This window comes from Emys orbicularis, chromosome 13 (genome assembly GCF_028017835.1).
Source record: "Emys orbicularis isolate rEmyOrb1 chromosome 13, rEmyOrb1.hap1, whole genome shotgun sequence".
NCBI classification, from domain to species: domain Eukaryota; kingdom Metazoa; phylum Chordata; order Testudines; family Emydidae; genus Emys; species Emys orbicularis.
The window spans coordinates 17910169-17929426 of NC_088695.1; the positions used below are offsets into that span (position 1 = coordinate 17910169).

The 19258-nt window shown below is 49.6% G+C and overlaps 1 protein-coding gene across 1 annotated transcript in view; it reads right to left on the reverse strand.

The window, feature by feature from the left end:
* LOC135887537 (zinc finger protein 84-like) overlaps positions 1–19258 on the reverse strand; it is a 45725-nt gene that overhangs the window by 4778 nt on the left and 21689 nt on the right. Inside the window, exons 7-10 of the mRNA XM_065415266.1 lie at positions 19077–19190; positions 18096–18656; positions 17069–17843; positions 9661–9749 (exon numbers count right to left, since the gene is read on the reverse strand). Coding sequence (XP_065271338.1) covers positions 9661–9749; positions 17069–17843; positions 18096–18656; positions 19077–19190 — 1539 coding nt within the window. The remainder of the gene's footprint in view (positions 1–9660; positions 9750–17068; positions 17844–18095; positions 18657–19076; positions 19191–19258) is intronic.

Genomic DNA, 19258 nt, shown 5'->3' on the forward strand with positions numbered 1-19258 from the left:
GAGAACAAAATTATTCAAGGCACCAAGAGACACAAAGAGAAGAAATTCTTTAATTGTCTACACATTAGAAGCCTGGGTAAAAAACAAAAGAAATTGGAATTGCTTGTTAATGAGAAAAAATTCAACCTACTTGTTATTACTGAAACTTGGTGGGAAGATCGGCATGATTGGAATGTTAAAAAAATTAAATAATATAGTCTCATCATATGATGATAACTCCTTCCATTTTACTAGTATATCTGGAAGCTACTAATGTTAAACACTTTTAAATCAGCAGATCCAACGAACTTGCATCCAAGAGTTTTAAAAGAGCTGGCTAAGGAGTAGCTGAAGAGTAGTTAATGTTGATTTTCAATAAATCTGGGAATACCGAGGAAGTTCCAAAAGATTGGAGGAAAGCTAATGTTGTGCCAATTTTTAAAAAGGGTAAACAGGGTGACCTGAGTAATTATAGACCTGTCAGCATGACATCAATCCTGGACAAGAGAATGGAGCAGCTGATGTGGGAATCAATTACTAAAGAATTAAAGGAAGGTAATGTAATTAAAGCAAATCAAGATGAATTTTTGGAAGACTAACTTTGTACCTTTTTTGAGATGACAAGTTTGGCTGATAAAGGTAATAGTGCTGATCATACTTAGCATTTTGAAAGGTGTTTGACTGGTACTGCACAACATTATGATTAAAAAACTAAAATAATATCAAATTAAAATGGCAGAAATTAAATAGATTAAAAACTGGCGGGTCTCAAACTGTAACTGTAACCAGGGAATCGTCATCAAGTGGGTGTGTATCCAGCGGGGTCCCACAGGAATTGGTTTATGGCCCTATTGCTATTTAACATTTTTATCAGTCACCTGGAAGAAAACACAAACTCATCACTGATAAAGTTTGCAGATGACACAAAGATTGGAGATGTGGTAAATAATGAAGAGGACAGATCACCCTTATAGAGCAATCTGGATCATTTAGTAAGTTGGGTGTCAGTAAAGAATTTGCATTTCAATATGGCCAAATATAAACTCATACAATTAGGAAGAAAGAATGCAGGCCATAGACACAGAATGGGGGACTCTATCCTGGGAAGCAGTGAATAAAACTTGCGGGTTATGGTGGATAATCAACTGAATATGAGCTCCCAGAATGATGGTACGGCCAAAAGGGCTAATGTAATCCTTGGATGAATAAACATGGGAATGTCGAGTAGGAGTAGAAAGGTTATACTAGTTCTGCAACAGCTACTTGAATACTGTGGCCAGTTCTGGTACCCACAATTCAAGAAGGGTGTTGAAAAATTGGAAAGGATTCAGAGAGGAGCCACAAGAATGATTAAAACATTGGAAAACATGCCTTAAAGTGAAAGACTCCAGGAGCGCAGTCTATTTAGCTTAACAAAGAGAAGGTTAAGGGGTGACTTAATCACAATTTATAAGTATCTACACAGGGAACAGAAATTTGATAATGGGCTCTTTAATCTAGCAGATAAATATATAACAATACAATAGCTGGAAGTTGAACGTGGACAAATTCAGACTCAAAATAAGGCACAAACTTTTTAACAGTGAGGGTGATTAACTGCTGGAAAAACTTACCATGGATTTTCCATTAGTGGCATTTTTTCCAATTCAGTTTGGATGTTTTTTTAAAAGATATGCTCTAGTTCAAACAGGAACTAATTCAGGGGAGCCCTAAATCCTGTGTTATACAGGACATCAGACTAACTGATCACAATGGTCCATTCTGACTTCCTATGAATCTATGCCCATCTCCTGACTTTCCGGAGAGACTCACGGCTTCTGAGTTCTGCATTCTGGCTGTAGACTTTGGATAGCAACATTTTTAGGCATTTGCTTTCTCAAGTATAGTAATTTACACTGAGCCTGTCCCACAAATTCAGGGCCCAAATTAAAGATGGTGTAGTGTATAAGGGTAGGTTAGTATCTCTTTAAATAATTTGTGAGCTCTCTAGTAGCGCTCACTGTGTGCTAGTTTTAGAAACCTCAAGAAATCAGTGCAGCAGTGTGTGTAGTTAGGCCTTGAGTGTCGGTGGGTATTTAGTAAATATGGCTATTTGAAACCCAACTCTGCCTGTGTGCTTTCTCCAAGTTCTTTGTGTTGTTTGAAGAGCAAAAGACCCAACTGGCAACGGGGATGGGATCTGAATCCAGAAACACAGTGGAATAGACTGTGACTGCAGATGCCCAGTGGAAATGGAACTCAAAGGAAACTGCTGCCTGTAGCCAGTGGGGCTGTCAGTAAACTGCTCATTGAGTGGGGACAAATAAAGGGTTTAAAAAAAAAAAAAACCACTCTGGCTGGCTGGGGAAAACGGACTTGTTTGATAGCTCAGCAGAGGGCTCGTCCTCTGGAGAGCTGGAACAGTATTTAATTACTAACAGTGCAGGGGCGTGCGCAATGGGGCGCAAGCAGGGGCACGGGCCCCCCCCAATCACTGTGGGCACAGAACTCCTCCAGGGCTGGGGCAGGAAGAGCGAGCTCCTCTGGCCATAGGGCGGGGCGGGAAACGACAGCTCCTCCGGCTCTGGGGCGAGATCCAACTCCTCCAGCTGCCTGGGAAGAGCGAGCTCCTCCGGCCCCAGGGCTGTGGCTGGGAGCCCCAGGTCCTCCAACGCTGGGGCTACAAAGGGGAGAGCCAGCTCCTCCGGCCATGGGGGGCAGGCACAGAAAGTGCCCCTCCAAAAGCGGCCAAAATTTATTCCTGTGCACACCCCTGCAACAGTGAGACAAAGGTGGTGGGTTTATTGACTATAATAAGGGGCCCACAGAGTCTATTGGCCTTAAGCAAGGGTTGGGGAGTTCGGGGAGGGAAGAGAAGGAATAGGGCGGCTGTCACAAGGTGGACTGGGCCCTTTAAGAAAGAACAGGTCCAGCCCGCCTGTGCCTCATTAACAGCCTCACAATGGGGCATGATAGAGGGCTCTAGAAAGAGCCAGAGGAGAGGAGGAAACAGGAAGAGGAAGCTGTGACAAAGAGTGAGAAAGGCTCCTGCAAGGAAGACCTTTGGAGTTTGGGGACAATATGTGAGGGAATTGACTGTGTGCAGTTTAAGGCTGGAGGGGTGGAAACGAAGATATTTTGGGGTTTATTTTGAACTTTTTGCTAATAAAACAGACCCTAAGGAGGGGTATTATTGAACAGAGAGAAGCCTTTTTGAGTTTATGGAGGAACCACGAGGGCAACTGAGGCAGGACACTTGCAGCGCAACCTCAGTCCATGACGGGGTGCTCAGGAGGTGGCTGGTCCTGTTACAGTGGCACATAGCTCTCCTGGCATAGGGGGAATGCAAGAATGGGGGACACGATATGTGGAAAGAGGGGAATTGGGAAGGACATGGGAGGAAGAATCAGGGATTCTGGCATGGGGAAGGGGGGGCACGCAGACCCTTTGCATGAGGGAGTGGGTGGGGGGTTGCAGGGAGCCTCTAAAATAGGGATGGGAGGATGGCACACCTGTGGGGGCCAAGGGGAATGAAAAGATGCCAGGAGCCCCTGATGTGTACAATAAGTTTGGCCTACAGAAGCAACAAAGTGTGCAGTCTTCTAGTAATAGTAGTATTGATAGTAATATATTGCTAAGTTATTTTTTTAAATGTTCTCCTTCATCAAAGAGGCAGGAGTAGCCGGTGTGTAGGAAGTAGGTAATATCCCTTCAAACAGTTTGTGAGCCCTCTAGTGGCCCTCACTGTGTTCCTTAGGAGCTGCCAGAAACCAGACCAAGGGTATGTCTACACTACGGGATTAATCCGAATTTATATAATTCGAATTTAGGAAACCGATTTTATAAATTCGAATGTATTCGGCCACACTAGGCACCATTAATTCGGTGGTGTGCGTCCAAGCTACCGTAGTAGCATCGATTTCCAGAGCGTTGCATTGTGGGTAGCTTTCCCATAGCTATCCCATAGTTCCCGCAGTCTCCACCCCCCTTGGAATTCTGGGTTGAGACCCCAGTGCATGATGGGGCAAAAAACATTGTCGCAGGTGGTTCTGGGTACAGCCTCCCCCTCCCTCCCTGAAAGCAACGGCAGACAACCATTTCGCGCCTTTTTTCCTGAGTGAACTCTGCAGACTCCATTCCGCAGCAAGCATGGATCCCGTTGTGCTCCAGAACGCAGTCATGAACATTGTAAACACCTCGCGCGTTCTCGTGGAGTTTATGCTTACCCAGGACCAGAAAAAAGAGGCGAGGAGGAGGAGGCGGCGACTGCAGCGCAGCGACAAGCGTGATGAGGACATGGACACGGACACAGAATTCTCTGAGACCGCGGGCCCCGGTGCTTTGGAGATTATGATGTTAATGGGCCAGGTTATAGGCTTGGAACGCCGATTCTGGGCCCGGGAAACAAGCACAGACTGGTGGGACCGCATAGTGCTGCAGGTGTGGGACGATTCCCAGTGGCTGAGAAACTTTCGCATGCGTAAGGGCACTTTCATGGAACTTTGTGACTTGCTTTCCCCTGCCCTGAAGTGCCAGAATACCAAGATGAGAGCAGCCCTCACAGTTGAGAAGCGAGTGGCGATAGCCCTGTGGAAGCTTGCAACGCCAGACAGCTACCGGTCAGTCGGGAATCAATTTGGAGTGGGCAAATCTACTGTGGGGGCTGCTGTGATGCAAGTAGCCAAAGCAATCACGGAGGTGCTGCTACGAAAGGTAGTGACTCTGGGAAATGTGCAGGTCATAGTGGATGGCTTTGCTGCAATGGGATTCCCTAACTGTGGTGGGGCAATAGATGGAACCCATATTCCTATCTTGGCACCGGAGCACCAGGGTACCCAGTACATAAACCGCAAGGGGTACTTCTCAATGGTGCTGCAAGCACTTGTGGATCACAAGGGACGTTTCACCAACATCCATGTGGGCTGGCCGGGAAGGGTTCATGACGCTCGCGTCTTCAGGAACACCAATCTGTTTAAACGGCTGCAGCAAGGGACTTACTTTCCGGACCAGAAAATAACCGTTGGGGATGTTGAAATGCCAATTGTTATTCTTGGGGACCCAGCCTACCCCTTAATGCCATGGCTCATGAAGCCATACACAGGCAGCCTGGACAGGAGTCAGGAGTTGTTCAACTACAGGCTGAGCAAGTGCCGAATGGTGGTAGAATGTGCATTTGGCCGTTTAAAAGGTCGCTGGCGATCCTTACTGACTCGCTCAGACCTCAGCCAAACCAATATCCCCATTGTTATTACTGCTTGCTGTGTGCTTCACAATCTCTGTGAGAGCAAGGGGGAGACCTTTATGGCAGGGTGGGAGGCTGAGGCAAATCGCCTGGCTGCTGATTACTCGCAGCCAGACACCAGGGCGATTAGAAGAGCACACCAGGAAGCGCTGCGCATTAGGGAAGCTTTGAAAACCAGTTTCATGACTGGCCAGGCTACAGTGTGAAATTTCTGTTTGTTTATCCTTCCTGAAAACCCGCCCCCTTTATTGACTCATTCTCTGTAAGGAACCCACCCTCCCCCTGCCCCCAGCTTGCTTTCAAAGGAAATAAAGTCACCATTGTTTAAAAATCATTTATTCTTTATTAATTGATTATAAAAAGAGGGAGAGAACCTGAGTGGGGTTTGGGAAGAGGGTTTGGGAAGGAAAAGCCCACTAAAAAAAGGTTAAAAAAATGGCAGCCTTTTGCTTGGGCTGTCCACTGGGGTGGAATGGGAGGGTGTACGGAGCCTCCCCCACCCGTGTTCTTACACGTCTGGGTGAGGAGGCTATGGAACATGGTGAGGAGGTAGGGGGGTTATACAGGGGCTGTAGCGGCACTCTGTTCTCCAGCAGCCGTTCCTGAAGCTCCACCAGACGCCGGAGCATGTCTGTTTGCTCACGCAGCAGCCCCAGCGTTGCATCCCGACTCCTCTGATCTTCCTGCCGCCACCTCTCATCTCGAGCGTCTCTCCTCTCCTCACGTTGGTCCCTTCTGTCCTCACGTTGGTCCCTCCTGTCCTCATGTTGGTCCCTCCTGTCCTCACGGTCACTGGCTTCTTTCCTATACTTGCAAACCGTCTCCTTCCACTCATTCAGATGAGCTCTTTCACTCCTGGTGGATTGCATGATTTCGGCAAACATCTCTTCTCTCGTCTTTTTTTTACGACGCCTTATCTGGGATAGCCTTCGGGAAGGAGGAGGGAGGCTTGAAACATTTGCAGCTGCAGGAGGGAGTGAAAAAAGGAGAGAATTTTTTTAAAAGATACATTTTTCAGAACAATGCTTATACTCTTTCACGGTGACAAATACTATTCACATTACATAGCACATGTGATTTCTGTGCAAGGTCGCATTTTGCCTCTTAATATTGAGTGCCTGTGGCTTTGCTGCTAGAGATCACAGACGCAGGTCCGGGCAACAGAATTCAGCTTGCATGCTGCCATGGTAAGCCACTGTCTTTAGGCTTCTGCGCCCTGCTTTCCCACATACCAAGTAAAGCCCGTTGTGCTGCAGTTTTCCTGTTAGCTTGTTTTCTGCTGCTGAAGGTTAACACCCCCCCACCATCCAATTGTCTGGGATGAGTGCTTTCTCCCTCCCCCCACCGCGTGGCTGGTATCAAGGAAGATCCCTGCAGGAACCAAACTAACACCCCCCCCCCCCCCCACCCGCCATGAATTCTCTGGGATGAGTGCTTTCTCCCTCCCTCCACCGCGTGGCTGGTATCAGGGAAGATCCCTGCAGGAACCAAACTAACACCCCCCCCCCCACCCGCCATGAATTCTCTGGGATGAGTGCTTTCTCCCTCCCCCCACCGCGTGGCTGGTATCAGGGAAGATCCCTGCAGGAACCAAACTAACACCCCCCCACACACACACCCGCCATGAATTCTCTGGGATGAGTGCTTTCTCCCTCCCCCCACCGCGTGGCTGGTATGAGGGAAGATCCCTGCAGGAACCAAACTAACACCCCCCCCCCCCGCCATGAATTCTCTGGGATGAGTGCTTTCTCCCTCCCCCCACCGCGTGGCTGGTATCAGGGAAGATCCCTGCAGGAACCAAACTAACACCCCCCCCCCACCCGCCATGAATTCTCTGGGATGAGTGCTTTCTCCCTCCCCCCACCGTGTGGCTGGTATCAGGGAAGATCCCTGCTAGCAAAACGCGAAAAGCTCTGGGCCAATCCTCCCCCCCCCCCCTTTGCACTTGGCTAAATGCAGGGAAGGATTTCTTTTCAGCCACAGGCAAACAGCCCAGTAGGAACGGCCACCTCTGTCCCCTTAATTAAATTCCCTTATTTCAACCAGGTTACCATGAGCGATATCACTCTCCTGAGGATTACACAGCAAGATAAAGAACGGATGTTGCTTGAATGCCAGCAAACACCGGGACCATACGCTGCCAGGCTCTGTCAGGCAATGATACCAGATTACTTGCTACTAGCATGGCGTGGTCAAGTGTCCTACCATGGAGGACGGAATAAGGCTGCACTGCCCAGAAACCTTGTGGCAAGGCTTTTGGAGTACCTCCAGGAGAGCTTCATGGAGATGTCCCTGGAGGATTTCCGCTCCATCCCCAGACATGTTAACAGACTTTTTCAGTAGCTGTACTGGCTGCGAATGCATCCCAAGTGCTCAGGGCAAATTAATCATTAAAAATGCTTGCTTTTAAACCATGTTTTATATTTTAAAAGGTAAACTCACCTGAGGTCCCTTCCATGGGGTCATGGTCTTGGGTACTGGCTTGGGAGGCTTGGGAGGGTACTTCAGTCAGGGTGAGAAACAGATCCTGGCTGTTGGGGAGAACGGAGAGCTGGGTGCTCTCAGCCAGCTCGTCCTCCTCCTCCTCCTCTTCCCCTTCCACGGAATCATCAGGTGTACCTGATGAGATTATCCCCATCTCGGAATCCACAGTCAGAGGTGGGGTAGTGGTGGCGGCCCCCCCTAGAAATGCATTTAGCTCGGCGTAGAAGCGGCATGTCCGCGGCTCTGACCCGGAGCGACCGTTTGCCTCCTTTGCTTTTTGATAGGCTTGTCTGAGCTCCTTGACTTTCACGCGGCACTGATCTGAGTCCCTATTGTGGCCTCTCTCCATCATGCCCTTGGAAATTTTTTCAAAAGTTTTGGCATTTCGTCTTTTCGAACGCAGTTCTGCTAGCACTGAATCCTCTCCCCATATAGAGATCAAATCCAGTACCTCCTGTACGGTCCATGCTGGTGCTCTTTTTCGATTATCAGCCTGCATGGTTACCTGTGCTGATGAGCTCTCTGTGGTCACCTGTGCTCTCCACGCTGTGCAAACAGGAAGTGAAATTCAAATGTTCCCGGGGCTTTTTTCCTGTCCACCTGGCCAGTGCATGCGAGTTCAGATTGCTGTCCAGAGCGGTCACAATGGTGCACTGTGGGATAGCTCCTGGAGGCCAATAACATCGAATTGCGGCCACACTAACCTTAATTCGGATTAACAATACCGATTTTGACGCTACTCCTCTCGTCGAGGAGGAGTACAGAAATCGAATTAAAGGGCTCTTTAATTCGAATTAAATGGCTTCGTTGTGTGGACGGGTCAAGCGTTAATTCGAATTAAGGCAGCTAAATCCGAATTAAAGTCGTAGTGTAGACCAGGCCCAGACCAAGTAAATGTATATAGGTGGCTAGGCCTTGCACTTAGAATCATAGAATATCAGGGTTGGAAGGGACCTCAGGAGGTCATCTAGTCCAACCTCCTGCTCAAAGCAGACCAATTCCCAACTAAATCATCCCAGCCAGGGCTTTGTCAAGCCTAACCTTAAAAACCTCTAAGGAAGGAGATTCCACCACCTTCCTAGGTAACCCATTCCAGTGCTTCACCACCCTCCTAGTGAAAAAGTTTTTCCTAATATCCAATCTAAACCTCCCCCACTGCAACTTGAGACCATTACTCCTTGTTCTATCTTCTGGTACCACTGAGAACAGTCTAGATCCATCCTTTTTGGAACCCCCTTTCAGGTAGTTGAAAGCAGCTATCAAATCCCTCCTTATTCTTCTCTTCTGTAGACTAAACAATCCCAGTTCCCTCAGTCTCTCCTCATAAGTCACGTGTTCCAGCCCCCTAATCATTTTTGTTGCCCTCCGCTGGATTCTTTCCAATTTTTCCACATCCTTCTTGTAGTGTGGGGCCCAGAACTGGACACAGTACTCACCAATGTCGAATAGAGGGGAATGATCACATCCCTCGATCTGCTGGCAATGCCCCTACTTATACAGCCCAAAATGCCGTTAGCCTTCTTGGCAACAAGAACACACTGTTGACTCATATCCAGCTTCTCGTCCACTGTAACCCCTAGGTCCTTTTCTGCAGAACTGCTGCCTAGCCATTCGGTCCCCAGTCTGTAGCAGTGCATAGGATTCTTCCGTCCTAAGTGGAGGACTCTGCACTTATCCTTGTTGAACCTCATCAGGTTTCTTTTGGCCCAATCCTCTAATTTGTCTAGGTCCCTCTGTATCCGATCCCTACCCTCCAGCATATCTACCACTCCTCCCAGTTTAGTGTCATCTGCAAACTTGCAGTGTATAGTTAGAAAAACCCAACTGTGCCCCTGGGGTTTCTCTATATTGTGTGTTGTGTAAAGAGCAAACTATGCAACAGAAGGTTTTTCATTTCCAGTTTTTCCCTCTGTCTGTATTTACTGTCCCTCCTCCATATGCAGACCAACCCCACCACCTCCTTGAAAATCACTTACCTGCACTGGCTCCATTACAGTCCGTTCCCTTCCCTGTCCCCTGGGAGGATGGGACAACCTGGAGCAAGATGTGGACATTATTCTGCAGCCTGTCAAGGCGAGAAGGGCGATGGGACAGATTATAGAAGAGGTTTTAGTCCATTTCACACAGATTTCCCCAGGCTCTTTCTCTGCAGAAAGATACTTTAAATTTAGACTCTTTATGGCAGCATAGCCCAGCCCCACCCATTACGACTAAACCCACTGAAACATGTTTAAACCCTCCAGTAACACAGTCTTTAAGCCAAACACTAGAAAAGAGCAGAATCAAAGGAGACGCTCTGGGGATCCCCCCTGACACTGTCCCCAGGGCAGCACATCCCCGCAGCAGCGCGGGGACTAGACAGAGGCAGGAATTGGCTTTTCCTCTCCCTGCTCCTCACCTTGTCCCAGGAAAGTCAATCTGCCCCGGGGTGCTGCAGGGAATGGGGCTGGGCAGGGCTGGGAGCCGGGAACCTCCCTCCCCACTGATTGCTCCAGCTGCCCCTGCCAGTCTCTGCCCCGTCTGCCTCCTACCCCGTTCCCTCGGGCTGGGAAACTCGGTCCCACACCGGCCCGGGGCGTTCGCTCTCCCGGAGCTGGCTCGGCTCCTGCAGGCGCTCAGGGGGGCAGAGCCGGGGGGGGAGGGATCAGGGAGGGCAGCAGCTCTGGGACTCGCAACTCCCCCCCGCGCGCAGAGCTGGGGCGAGGAGGGGCCGTTGGTGCAGAGTCACTTTCCTGCCCGGCCCCAGCCCTTTCCCCCGGGTCTCTCCCCTCACCTGCAGGCTCCGGGTCAGGGGCTGGGGTCGGCAGAGCCCGGGGCTGCCCCAGGGGCTAGTTCCAGCCACCGCAGAAAGTCCCCCCTGGGAGGAACGGATGCAAAGGGAGGTCAGTGCAGGTCTCTCCCCGCACCCCGCTGGGGAACAGCAGCGGCTCAGCCCGGGCTCCCAGCTCATAATGGAGGCAGCAGCAGCCGCTTCTTCCAGCCGCCTTGATCACTGATCACTCATCACTCAAATGCAGGAGCTGTGCGGTCTCTGGCCCTCTGTGACTATCATTAACGCCTCCTACCTACCTTGAACTCTCCCCCTTCCCTCGCCCCAGCGCCGGATACAACAGCTCTCAGCTGCTGCTCCCAGCCCTGCTTCCTGTGCCCCCTGGATAACAACCCGGGCTGCAGCCCTCCCTGGGACTGACTGTAACGAAAGCCCAGAGTCTGTCGGCAGGGACAGAGCCCGGGGGAATCAGGGTGTGAAATGGGCAAATCCCCTCTTGAGACCGCCCCAATCGCCCTCCTCGGCTGAAGCATAAGGACGAGTCTTTTGCTTCAGATTATTTCTGTTGGGGGAGGGAGGAGGAGATTTGGTACTTTGCTGTTGTTAGCCAGCTGCCTGAACTATCCAGACATTCTCAGTAACATTGGCTGAAGAATCCTCTGCCCTCCCTTGCCATCAGAATCTGCTCCCTGGTATAAAAGGGGGCTAAAGCAGTGGCTCTCAACCTTTCCAGACTACTGTCCCCCTTTCAGGAATCTGACTTGTCTTGTTTTACAACAGGCTACATAAAAAGCAGTAGCAAAATCAGTACAAACTCAAATTTCACACAGTGACTTGTTTATACTTCCCTACTATACACTGAAATGTAAGTGCAATATTTATATTCCAATTGATTTATTTTATATGGTAAAAATGCAAAATTCAGCAATTTTTCAATAATAGTGGCGTTGGCACTTTTGTATTTTTATGTCTGATTTTTGTAAGCAAGTCATTTTTAAGTGAGGTGTAACTTGGGGATACATAAGACAGATCTGACTCCTGAAAAGGGTACAGTCATCTGAAACGGCTGAGAGCCACTGGCTTAGAGAGACCACATGGGGGGAGAGAGAGGGAGTGACATAGTAGTTTGCCCTGTAATAGGGCAGCATTAAAGGCCAGAGCAGTTCTAGGGGGCTGTGTATGCAAGGGTGTCCCTACAGCATGGAGCAAGGCAGTGAGTCACTCGCTCTGGGGAGACCCTGTCTGGATGTTTGGACCTAGTGTAGAAGCCCAGAGCCCTGAGTTACAGGGACCCAGGTATTCCTGCCTCATGACTCTATTTCCCATGGGCTTTCTTCTATTAATTAGACCACAATAAATGGATTGTGCCCTGTTAACTTCTGGAGGGAGGACTGTGTCTCTGGAGAGGGGGTGTCATTGGGGAATACAGGACTGTAAGGAATTGTGAATGTCCCAGGAGGGCCCCAAAATTAAAAGGCCCCAGGGATGCTGACCAAAGCCCAGGATGACAGCAGAGGGCACGTGTCTCTGGGACTCTGTCTCTGGTTCATTCACTCTGGAGGTTTCACGGAGGAGAAAAGGGTTGTGCCTGGATCCCTTCTGCACCATGTTTCGGGGTAGGGGTCCCATTGGCAGGTGGCTGAGGTTCTACAGCTTCGGGTCGGTTTGGAGATTGGGGTGGACAGCTGAGTGCCTTGTCCTCAGCCAGCCAGACTTTGGAGGGGTGGAACTAAGGACAGCAGCCCACCTTTGGGGACAGGAGGGAGACCCCAGTGTCCCTGGCCAAAACAGGAAAGGCCTGGGAGAGGGTGAGCTGTAAGTGGGGACAGGACAGACCGGGGTTCGGGGAGCTGCAGCCCTGTAGGTTGGGGAAATCTCTGGTTGGGTGTGTTCTTTGCGGGGCCCAGAGGGATTTGGCCCAGTTGTACCCAAAGGTTCTCTAGCGTTCCCCCACTGTGATGGGGGAGTCGTGCAATGCCCAGGAATTGGTTGATTCTGCTTAGTTTTACTTTAATGCATTCCCTGTATGACCCCAGGTCACAAAATGAACTCAACCCCAACATGTGGAGGGTCAATCTGGGGGGGAAACCCTGAGTGTTAGGCACCTGCATGAGGGCTCAGACAGTCAGGCACCGACAGCGCTTGTGTAACCCACTGGCCAGTGTGTGTGACATGTCTCCCCACCCCCATGCTCCGAGGAAATGTGGCTGTCACAGCCCAGCTACTGAGCCACGCTGAAGACACTCATGCATCCAGCTAGGGAAGTCACAGGTGTTGGCCAGGCTGTGCTGTGAGACTCTGCTGACGCTGTGACCTGTGCCAGCTCTGAGAGATGCCCCCTTTTGGATTCTCTCAATAACACCCTCTGGGGTTCTGGCCCAATGACCCCAATGGCACAACCACTGATTTACACCAGCGAGGCACCTGTCCCACTGTTGTGTAATTCCCATGTGTCAAGTGGCTCCGTGAACTGAAGGAAGAACTGGGGTGGGCTTTGGTCTGGAGAGGGCTCTCTGGAGGGAATCTCTCCTCCTATCTGGGGAGGCACGCTCTGCCCCTGGTAGGGCGGCTGGTGTGGCAGTGGCTCTCCCTGTCCCCAGAGTCATATCCAGAGGGATCTCCGCCCCAAGTGCAATGTCTGATGAGGGAGGGGTGCGACCCGTGCCTGGGGGTCTCTCTGCCCTCTGGGGAGGCTCTGGTGCCTGGTGTGAGTAGACGTGTTCCCAAAGGTTCTTGCTGCTTCACTCACACTGGTAGGGCCTGGACTGGCTGTGTGGATGCTGGATGTGGGGACCCTGGCAGGGTATCTCCCTGGGTGGCTGTGCGGGTGCAGGGTGAGCGCTGGGGACCCTCACAGGGCGTCTCCCTGGGTGGCTGTGCAGTTGAGTGACATCTGATACAACATCGGCTGGGCACAATGGGCGAGATAAGGCAGAACTGAGGGAACCTGCAGGGCCTTTAAAACAATCCCAGCTGTTTATACCAATGATGGATGGTTTCTGTGGGACCGTTGAACCAATTCCTCACCAGTGTGGATGTTTCTCAGGACCTGCCTCTCCTCAGAGCCCTGGAGGTCCAGGACCCACAGCTCTTCCCCCACTTCTCAGATGGGAAATTATGTTCAGTTTGGGAATTGGAAAACCTGTTGTGAGAAAACAGGTGAGATGAGGGTTTTACAGTTGTCCTGAGACAGAGCTGTTGCCAGATGGGCTGGGTGGGTCCTTGTATAAACGAAACAGATGGGAACATTTTCCTGCAGACTCTTTGGGGAGCTCAGGTGGTTTCTGGTGTGACATTGGCAAACCAGGTGCCACTTTATGCCAAGATCCCTGTGCCTCACTTAGATACTGAAAAACAACCAGAACCAGTCTGGTTGACCTGTGTGTTAGTACTGGTCAAATAGGTGGTAGAGTTATAAAAATGTGCTTAGTGTTTTGACTTTTTTGAATGCTTGTAAGTGCTGTGTACCTTAATCTCACTTATAATAACTGCATCCCATATTGTAAGGTAATAGTTGAGCATTTGCATTGTGAGCCTCTGTAATTGTGTAAACCACCAGACAAGAGAGAAATATTAACTAGCGTGACATACTAGTATCCAACAAGGGTTATATCCAGCCTGAAAGAGCAAGCCCATTGACACCAGACAAACTAGGAGACATGATGCGAGTGAATTCCTCCCAACAGTTGAACTTGCAACTCAAAGCGGCGGGAGGGGGGGGGGGGGAATCAGGGAATAAGAAGCCTTAACAAGGAGGAACTGTATCTTCATGCTGCTTGGATTCTGAGGGGCAAGGATTACTGAGCATACACTAAAGATACCCCGTAAAGATACTCTGTTTCCCTGCAGCTCAGATGATGGCCCAGGGCTGCTTCAAACACCCGCACTGAGATGTCTGGGCTGACAATTTCAGACAGCAACAAACACATGGGGGTGTTTTGTCTGGTGGCTGCAATTGGTCACTCCCCTCTAGGTCCAGGGCAGGGGTTGTGATCAGAGCCCTGATGTTGGGGTTCAATGGCCCCAGGTACAGCACGGAGCTGGGGTCTGGGACCAAGAACGGGACAGCAGAGTATAGGGGAGGGGAAGACTCAGAGACTGAGATCAGAGGCACTTAGAGCTGCAAGAGCAAAGACATGGAGGTGCCAGATATCCCTTTTAAAGCAGGATGGGCAGACACATCAGCGAAAGGGGCTGGATAGGGGGAGTGAGAGATTCCTGCTGAGGGGGAGTGAATAAGAATGGCCATACAGGGTCAGACCAATGGTCCATCATTCTACCCCATGGTCCTGACTTCCACAGTGGCCAAGGCCAGGTGCTTCAGAGGGAATAAACACAACAGGGCAATTTTCGAGTGATCCAGCCCGTTGTCCAACCCCACAGCTTTTGGCAGTGAGATGCTTAGGGATACCCAGAGCATGGGGTTCCATCCCTGAATGTTTTGGCTTGAGCTTATCTAATTCTTTTTGAAGTTATACTTTTGTCCTTCACAACATCCCCAAGCAATGAATTCCACAGGCTTGTGTGAAGAAACACTTCCTTTTGTTAGTTTTTACCTGCTGCCTATTCATTTCATTGGATGACACCTGGCTCTTGTGTTATATGAAGGGGTAAATAACACTTCCTTATTTACTTTCTCCACACCATTCATGATGTTACAGACCTCTATCATAACCCCCACTTAGTTGTCTCTTTTCCAACCTGAACAGTCCCAGTCTTTTTCACTGCTCCTCATATGAAGCTGTTCCATACCCCAAATCATGTCTGTTACCCTTGTCTGTACCTTTTTAATTTCTAACATATCTTTTTTGAGATGGGGAGACCAGAACTGCAAGCCATATTCAAGGAGTGTGTGCATACCATGGATTTATATAGTTGCATTATGAGATTTTCTGTCTTATCTATCCCTTTCCTAATGATTCCAAACATTCTGGTAGCCTTTTTTGACTGCCACTGCACACAGAGTGGATGATTTCAGAGAGCTATCCACAATGACTCCAAGATCTCTTTCTTGAGTGGTAACAACTCATTTAGACCCCATCATTTTATATGTATAGTTGGGATTATGTTTTCTAAAGCGCGTTACTTTGAATTGATCAACATTGAATTCATGAGGGGGAACTCACCCGTTCAGCTCAAGAACAGAGGAAATGTCTGAGATTCCCTGGGAGACGGTGGATTTGCAACAAACATTTTATTAGGAATTTATTTGGAAAAAACAGAAACCAAAGTAAAAACTTCAATGAGAAATAAAGATGAATCTGAAATCTGATTTTCTAGAAACAAGAGACCCTCCACTCACCCACCATCCCAAAACAAGGAGAAAAATTCCTCACAGGGCAGTTATTTCAGGAAAAATCCCATGTGCGATGTCAGCTGAGCCCCTGCCTGAAAACAGGGATGAGGAAATCCTGCTGAAACCCTTTCCATAGGTTCAGTCACTCACTCCGCTGACACAGTGAGCCAGGAAGGGGCAGACGAGGGTCAGCACCTCTGGCCTCCTGAGTCACTTCTCACAGAAGAATTAGTGACACCCCATGACTCCCTGTGAAGGGGAGCAACTATTATCCCCATCAGAGACTGGAGAAGAGGAGGCTGCACAGAGAGGAGGGGGAGTGACTGGCACAAGTTCACACCAGGAGACACTAGCACGGAGCGTTATTGAACCCAGGGGTCCTGTCTGCCCATCTCTCCACTGCCACCCCACACCTCCCACCTCTAACTGTGGGTATGCACAGAAGATGCTCTGGTATGAGCATAATTCACCCAGTCATCACCTCAAAGAGCGTGTGATCTGTGGAGGCAGCTGGAGTTGTCCTGAGGGCCATTAAAATGAGTGGAATCAGGGTGTTCCGATAGTATCCATTGGCACCTACCACCTTCCGGAGCATTCGTTTGATGGCGTGATTTGACACACTCCCCTCTCAGAACTGGGAACTGAACCTAGGAGTCCCACGGTCCCAGCTTCCACTGCTTTAACTGACTAGCCCTTACTCCCATACAAGAGCTGAGAATAGAACCCAGGAGTCCTGAGTCCCAATTCCTCCTGCTGTCACTATTACACCATACTGTCCTCCCAGGAACAGTGCAACTCCAAATGACAATAGCTGTTTGGGGAATCTCCACCATTCATTCCCTTCTCAGTCGCTCCTCGCATCCCACAGCTGCAGAGATGTTCAATACACTGAGCACTGCTCTGAAATCCTGTTGCTTCAGCTTAGTAGCACCATCTGCCTTATAACCACAGCCCCATGCGGCCTCTCGCTGCTTCTCTGAGGAACATCCTTCTGCCCCTGTCCTGAGAGGCCTGAGGAGCTGCAGACACAAATGGCAACAGGGCATTTTTACCTCTTCTCTACATTGGTAAGCGTGTGTGGAATCCATAGAAACATCTCGCTACTAATCTCATCATCTGCTTCACCCAGACCCAGAAACAACACAGCTCCCCAGTATCCAGCGTTCCTGCCTCTTCTGGGCCCCATCAACCATTGCCCACTAAAACCCCAACCTTGTGCCCACCTGCTGCCCCTGCCCAGACCCCCCTCAAATGAAGCACATTTACACTTTGCTTCAAGAGGACACAGACCACAGGGAGAACTCCCAACACTTTCTACCTTGTGTGCAGTTTCTGGTGGGATATTAGTGAGGTCTTCACCTTGTAGCTTTTCCCACAGACAGAACATGTATATGGTTTATTTCCGGTGTGCATTCTCTGATGGACAATAAGGGTTGAGCTCTGGGTAAAGTTCTTTCCGCACTCCGAGCATTTATAAGGTCTCTGTCCTGTGTGAATTCTCTGATGCCTAATAAGTTGCGATCTCTGACAGAAACTTTTCCCACATTCGGAGCACTTAAAGGGTTTCTCTCCCGTGTGGATTCTCTGATGCGAAATTAGTACTGAGCTCCGCTTGAAGCTTTTTCCGCACTCAGGGCAGTTATGGGGTTTCTCTCCCATGTGGATTTTCTGATGTGAAATAAGCTCTGAGTTGCGCCTGTAGCTTTTCCCGCACTTGGGGCAGTTATAGGGTCTTGCTGCCGTGTGGATTTTCTGATGTACGTTGAGGTTTGATCTCTGGCTGAAGCTCTTTCCACAGACAGAGCATTTATAAGGTCTCTCTCCTGTGTGAATTCGTCTGTGTGAAATAAGGTCCGAGCTCTGTTTGAAACTTTTCCCGCAGTCGGGGCACTTATAGGGTCTCTCTCCCGTGTGGATTCCCCAATGTGAAATCAGGTAAGAGAAATTGGAAAAATGTTTCCCACACTCCAGACAGTTATAGGGTCTCTCTCCTGTGTGGATTCTCTGGTGTTTAAGGAGGTTTGAACTCTGGCTGAAGCGTTTCCCACAGTCGGGGCATTTATAGGGTCTCTCTGCCACATGGATTCTCTGATGTACACTAAGGTCTGATCTCTGCTTGAAGCTTTTCCCGCACTTAAGACAGCTATAGGGTGCCTCTCCAGTGTGGATTCTCTGATGGATAATAAGGGTACCTTTCTGACGGAAGGTTTTCCCGCAGTCGAGGCATGTATAGGGTCTCTCTCCTGTGTGGATTCTCCGGTGTGAAATCAGGGATGAGAAATAAGCAAAATATTTCCCACACTCAAGACAGTTATGGGGTTTCTCTCCCGTATGGATTGTGTGATGTGAAATAAGGACTGAGCTCTGCCTGAAGCTCTTCCCACAGTCTGGGCATTTATATGGTCTCTCCCCTGTGTGAATTCTCTGGTGTGAAACAAGGTCTGAACTGTGCTTGAAACTTTTCTCACAGTCAAGGCATTTATAGGGTCTCTCTCCTGTATGGATTCTCTGATGTACAATAAGGTGTGATATCTGACTGAAGCACTTCCCACAGCTGGGGCAGTTATAGGGTTTTTCACCAGTGTGGACTCTTTGATGTCTAACAAGGTAGGATCTCCGGTTGAAACTTCTCCCACACTCAGCACAGTCATATGGTTCCTCTTTACTGAAGACTCTTGGCAGGATCGTGGCTTTCTTAAGGTCCTTCAGACCTCCCACTTGGTAAGTGGATTTACCCAGTTTCATCCCTGGGTTACTTCCTTGCTGTCTGTCACAGGCTTCTCTCTGCTCAGGACTCTGGGAAACGTCCTCTTCCGTTCTTCCTGATAGATTTCCGTGTTGTTCCACTTGCTCAGGAACTTCCTGCTGAGGAGTCTCCTCCTCGCTCTCACCCACCATCCCATCACCTGCTGGGACAGAGAGATAATCCAGACAGGAGTCATTCCCTGTGCCCGAGGGGAAAGGGAACCTCAAAAAAGTGAATGGGTTGGCAGGAAATAAACCAAATACCTGCTGGGGAGATGGAAAAATCAGGAGCCAAATCCCTCCCCCCAAAACCCTTCCCCAGAAAGGAGAGAGGAGGGGACCAGTTCTGCCTCCACATCCCAAGTGAAAACCCAGTGGGGAGGGAGCTACTGCTAGGTGTCAGTCAGGATGGATGGGAAGCCCTGACTTGCATCTGACATGAGGATACGACACCAGCTAGTCACAATCCTGACCTGGGTGAGATGAAGCAGAAGTGGGGGAGCTCACGGGCCCTTTGTGGGAATCCCAGCTGATTATGCCAATGCTGGGTGGTTTCTGTGTCTATTTAATCACTTGCTCACCTGTGTGGATGTTTCTCAGGATGTCCCTTTCCTCAAAGCTGGGGAGATCTGGCACCCACGGCTCTTCCCCTCGTTCCAGCTGGGATATTATGTTGGGTTTGGCAATTGGAAATCCTGCTCCAGGGAAAGAAAGCAGGTGAGACCAGGATTTTACAATTATTCTGAGAGACAGCGGTTTCCAG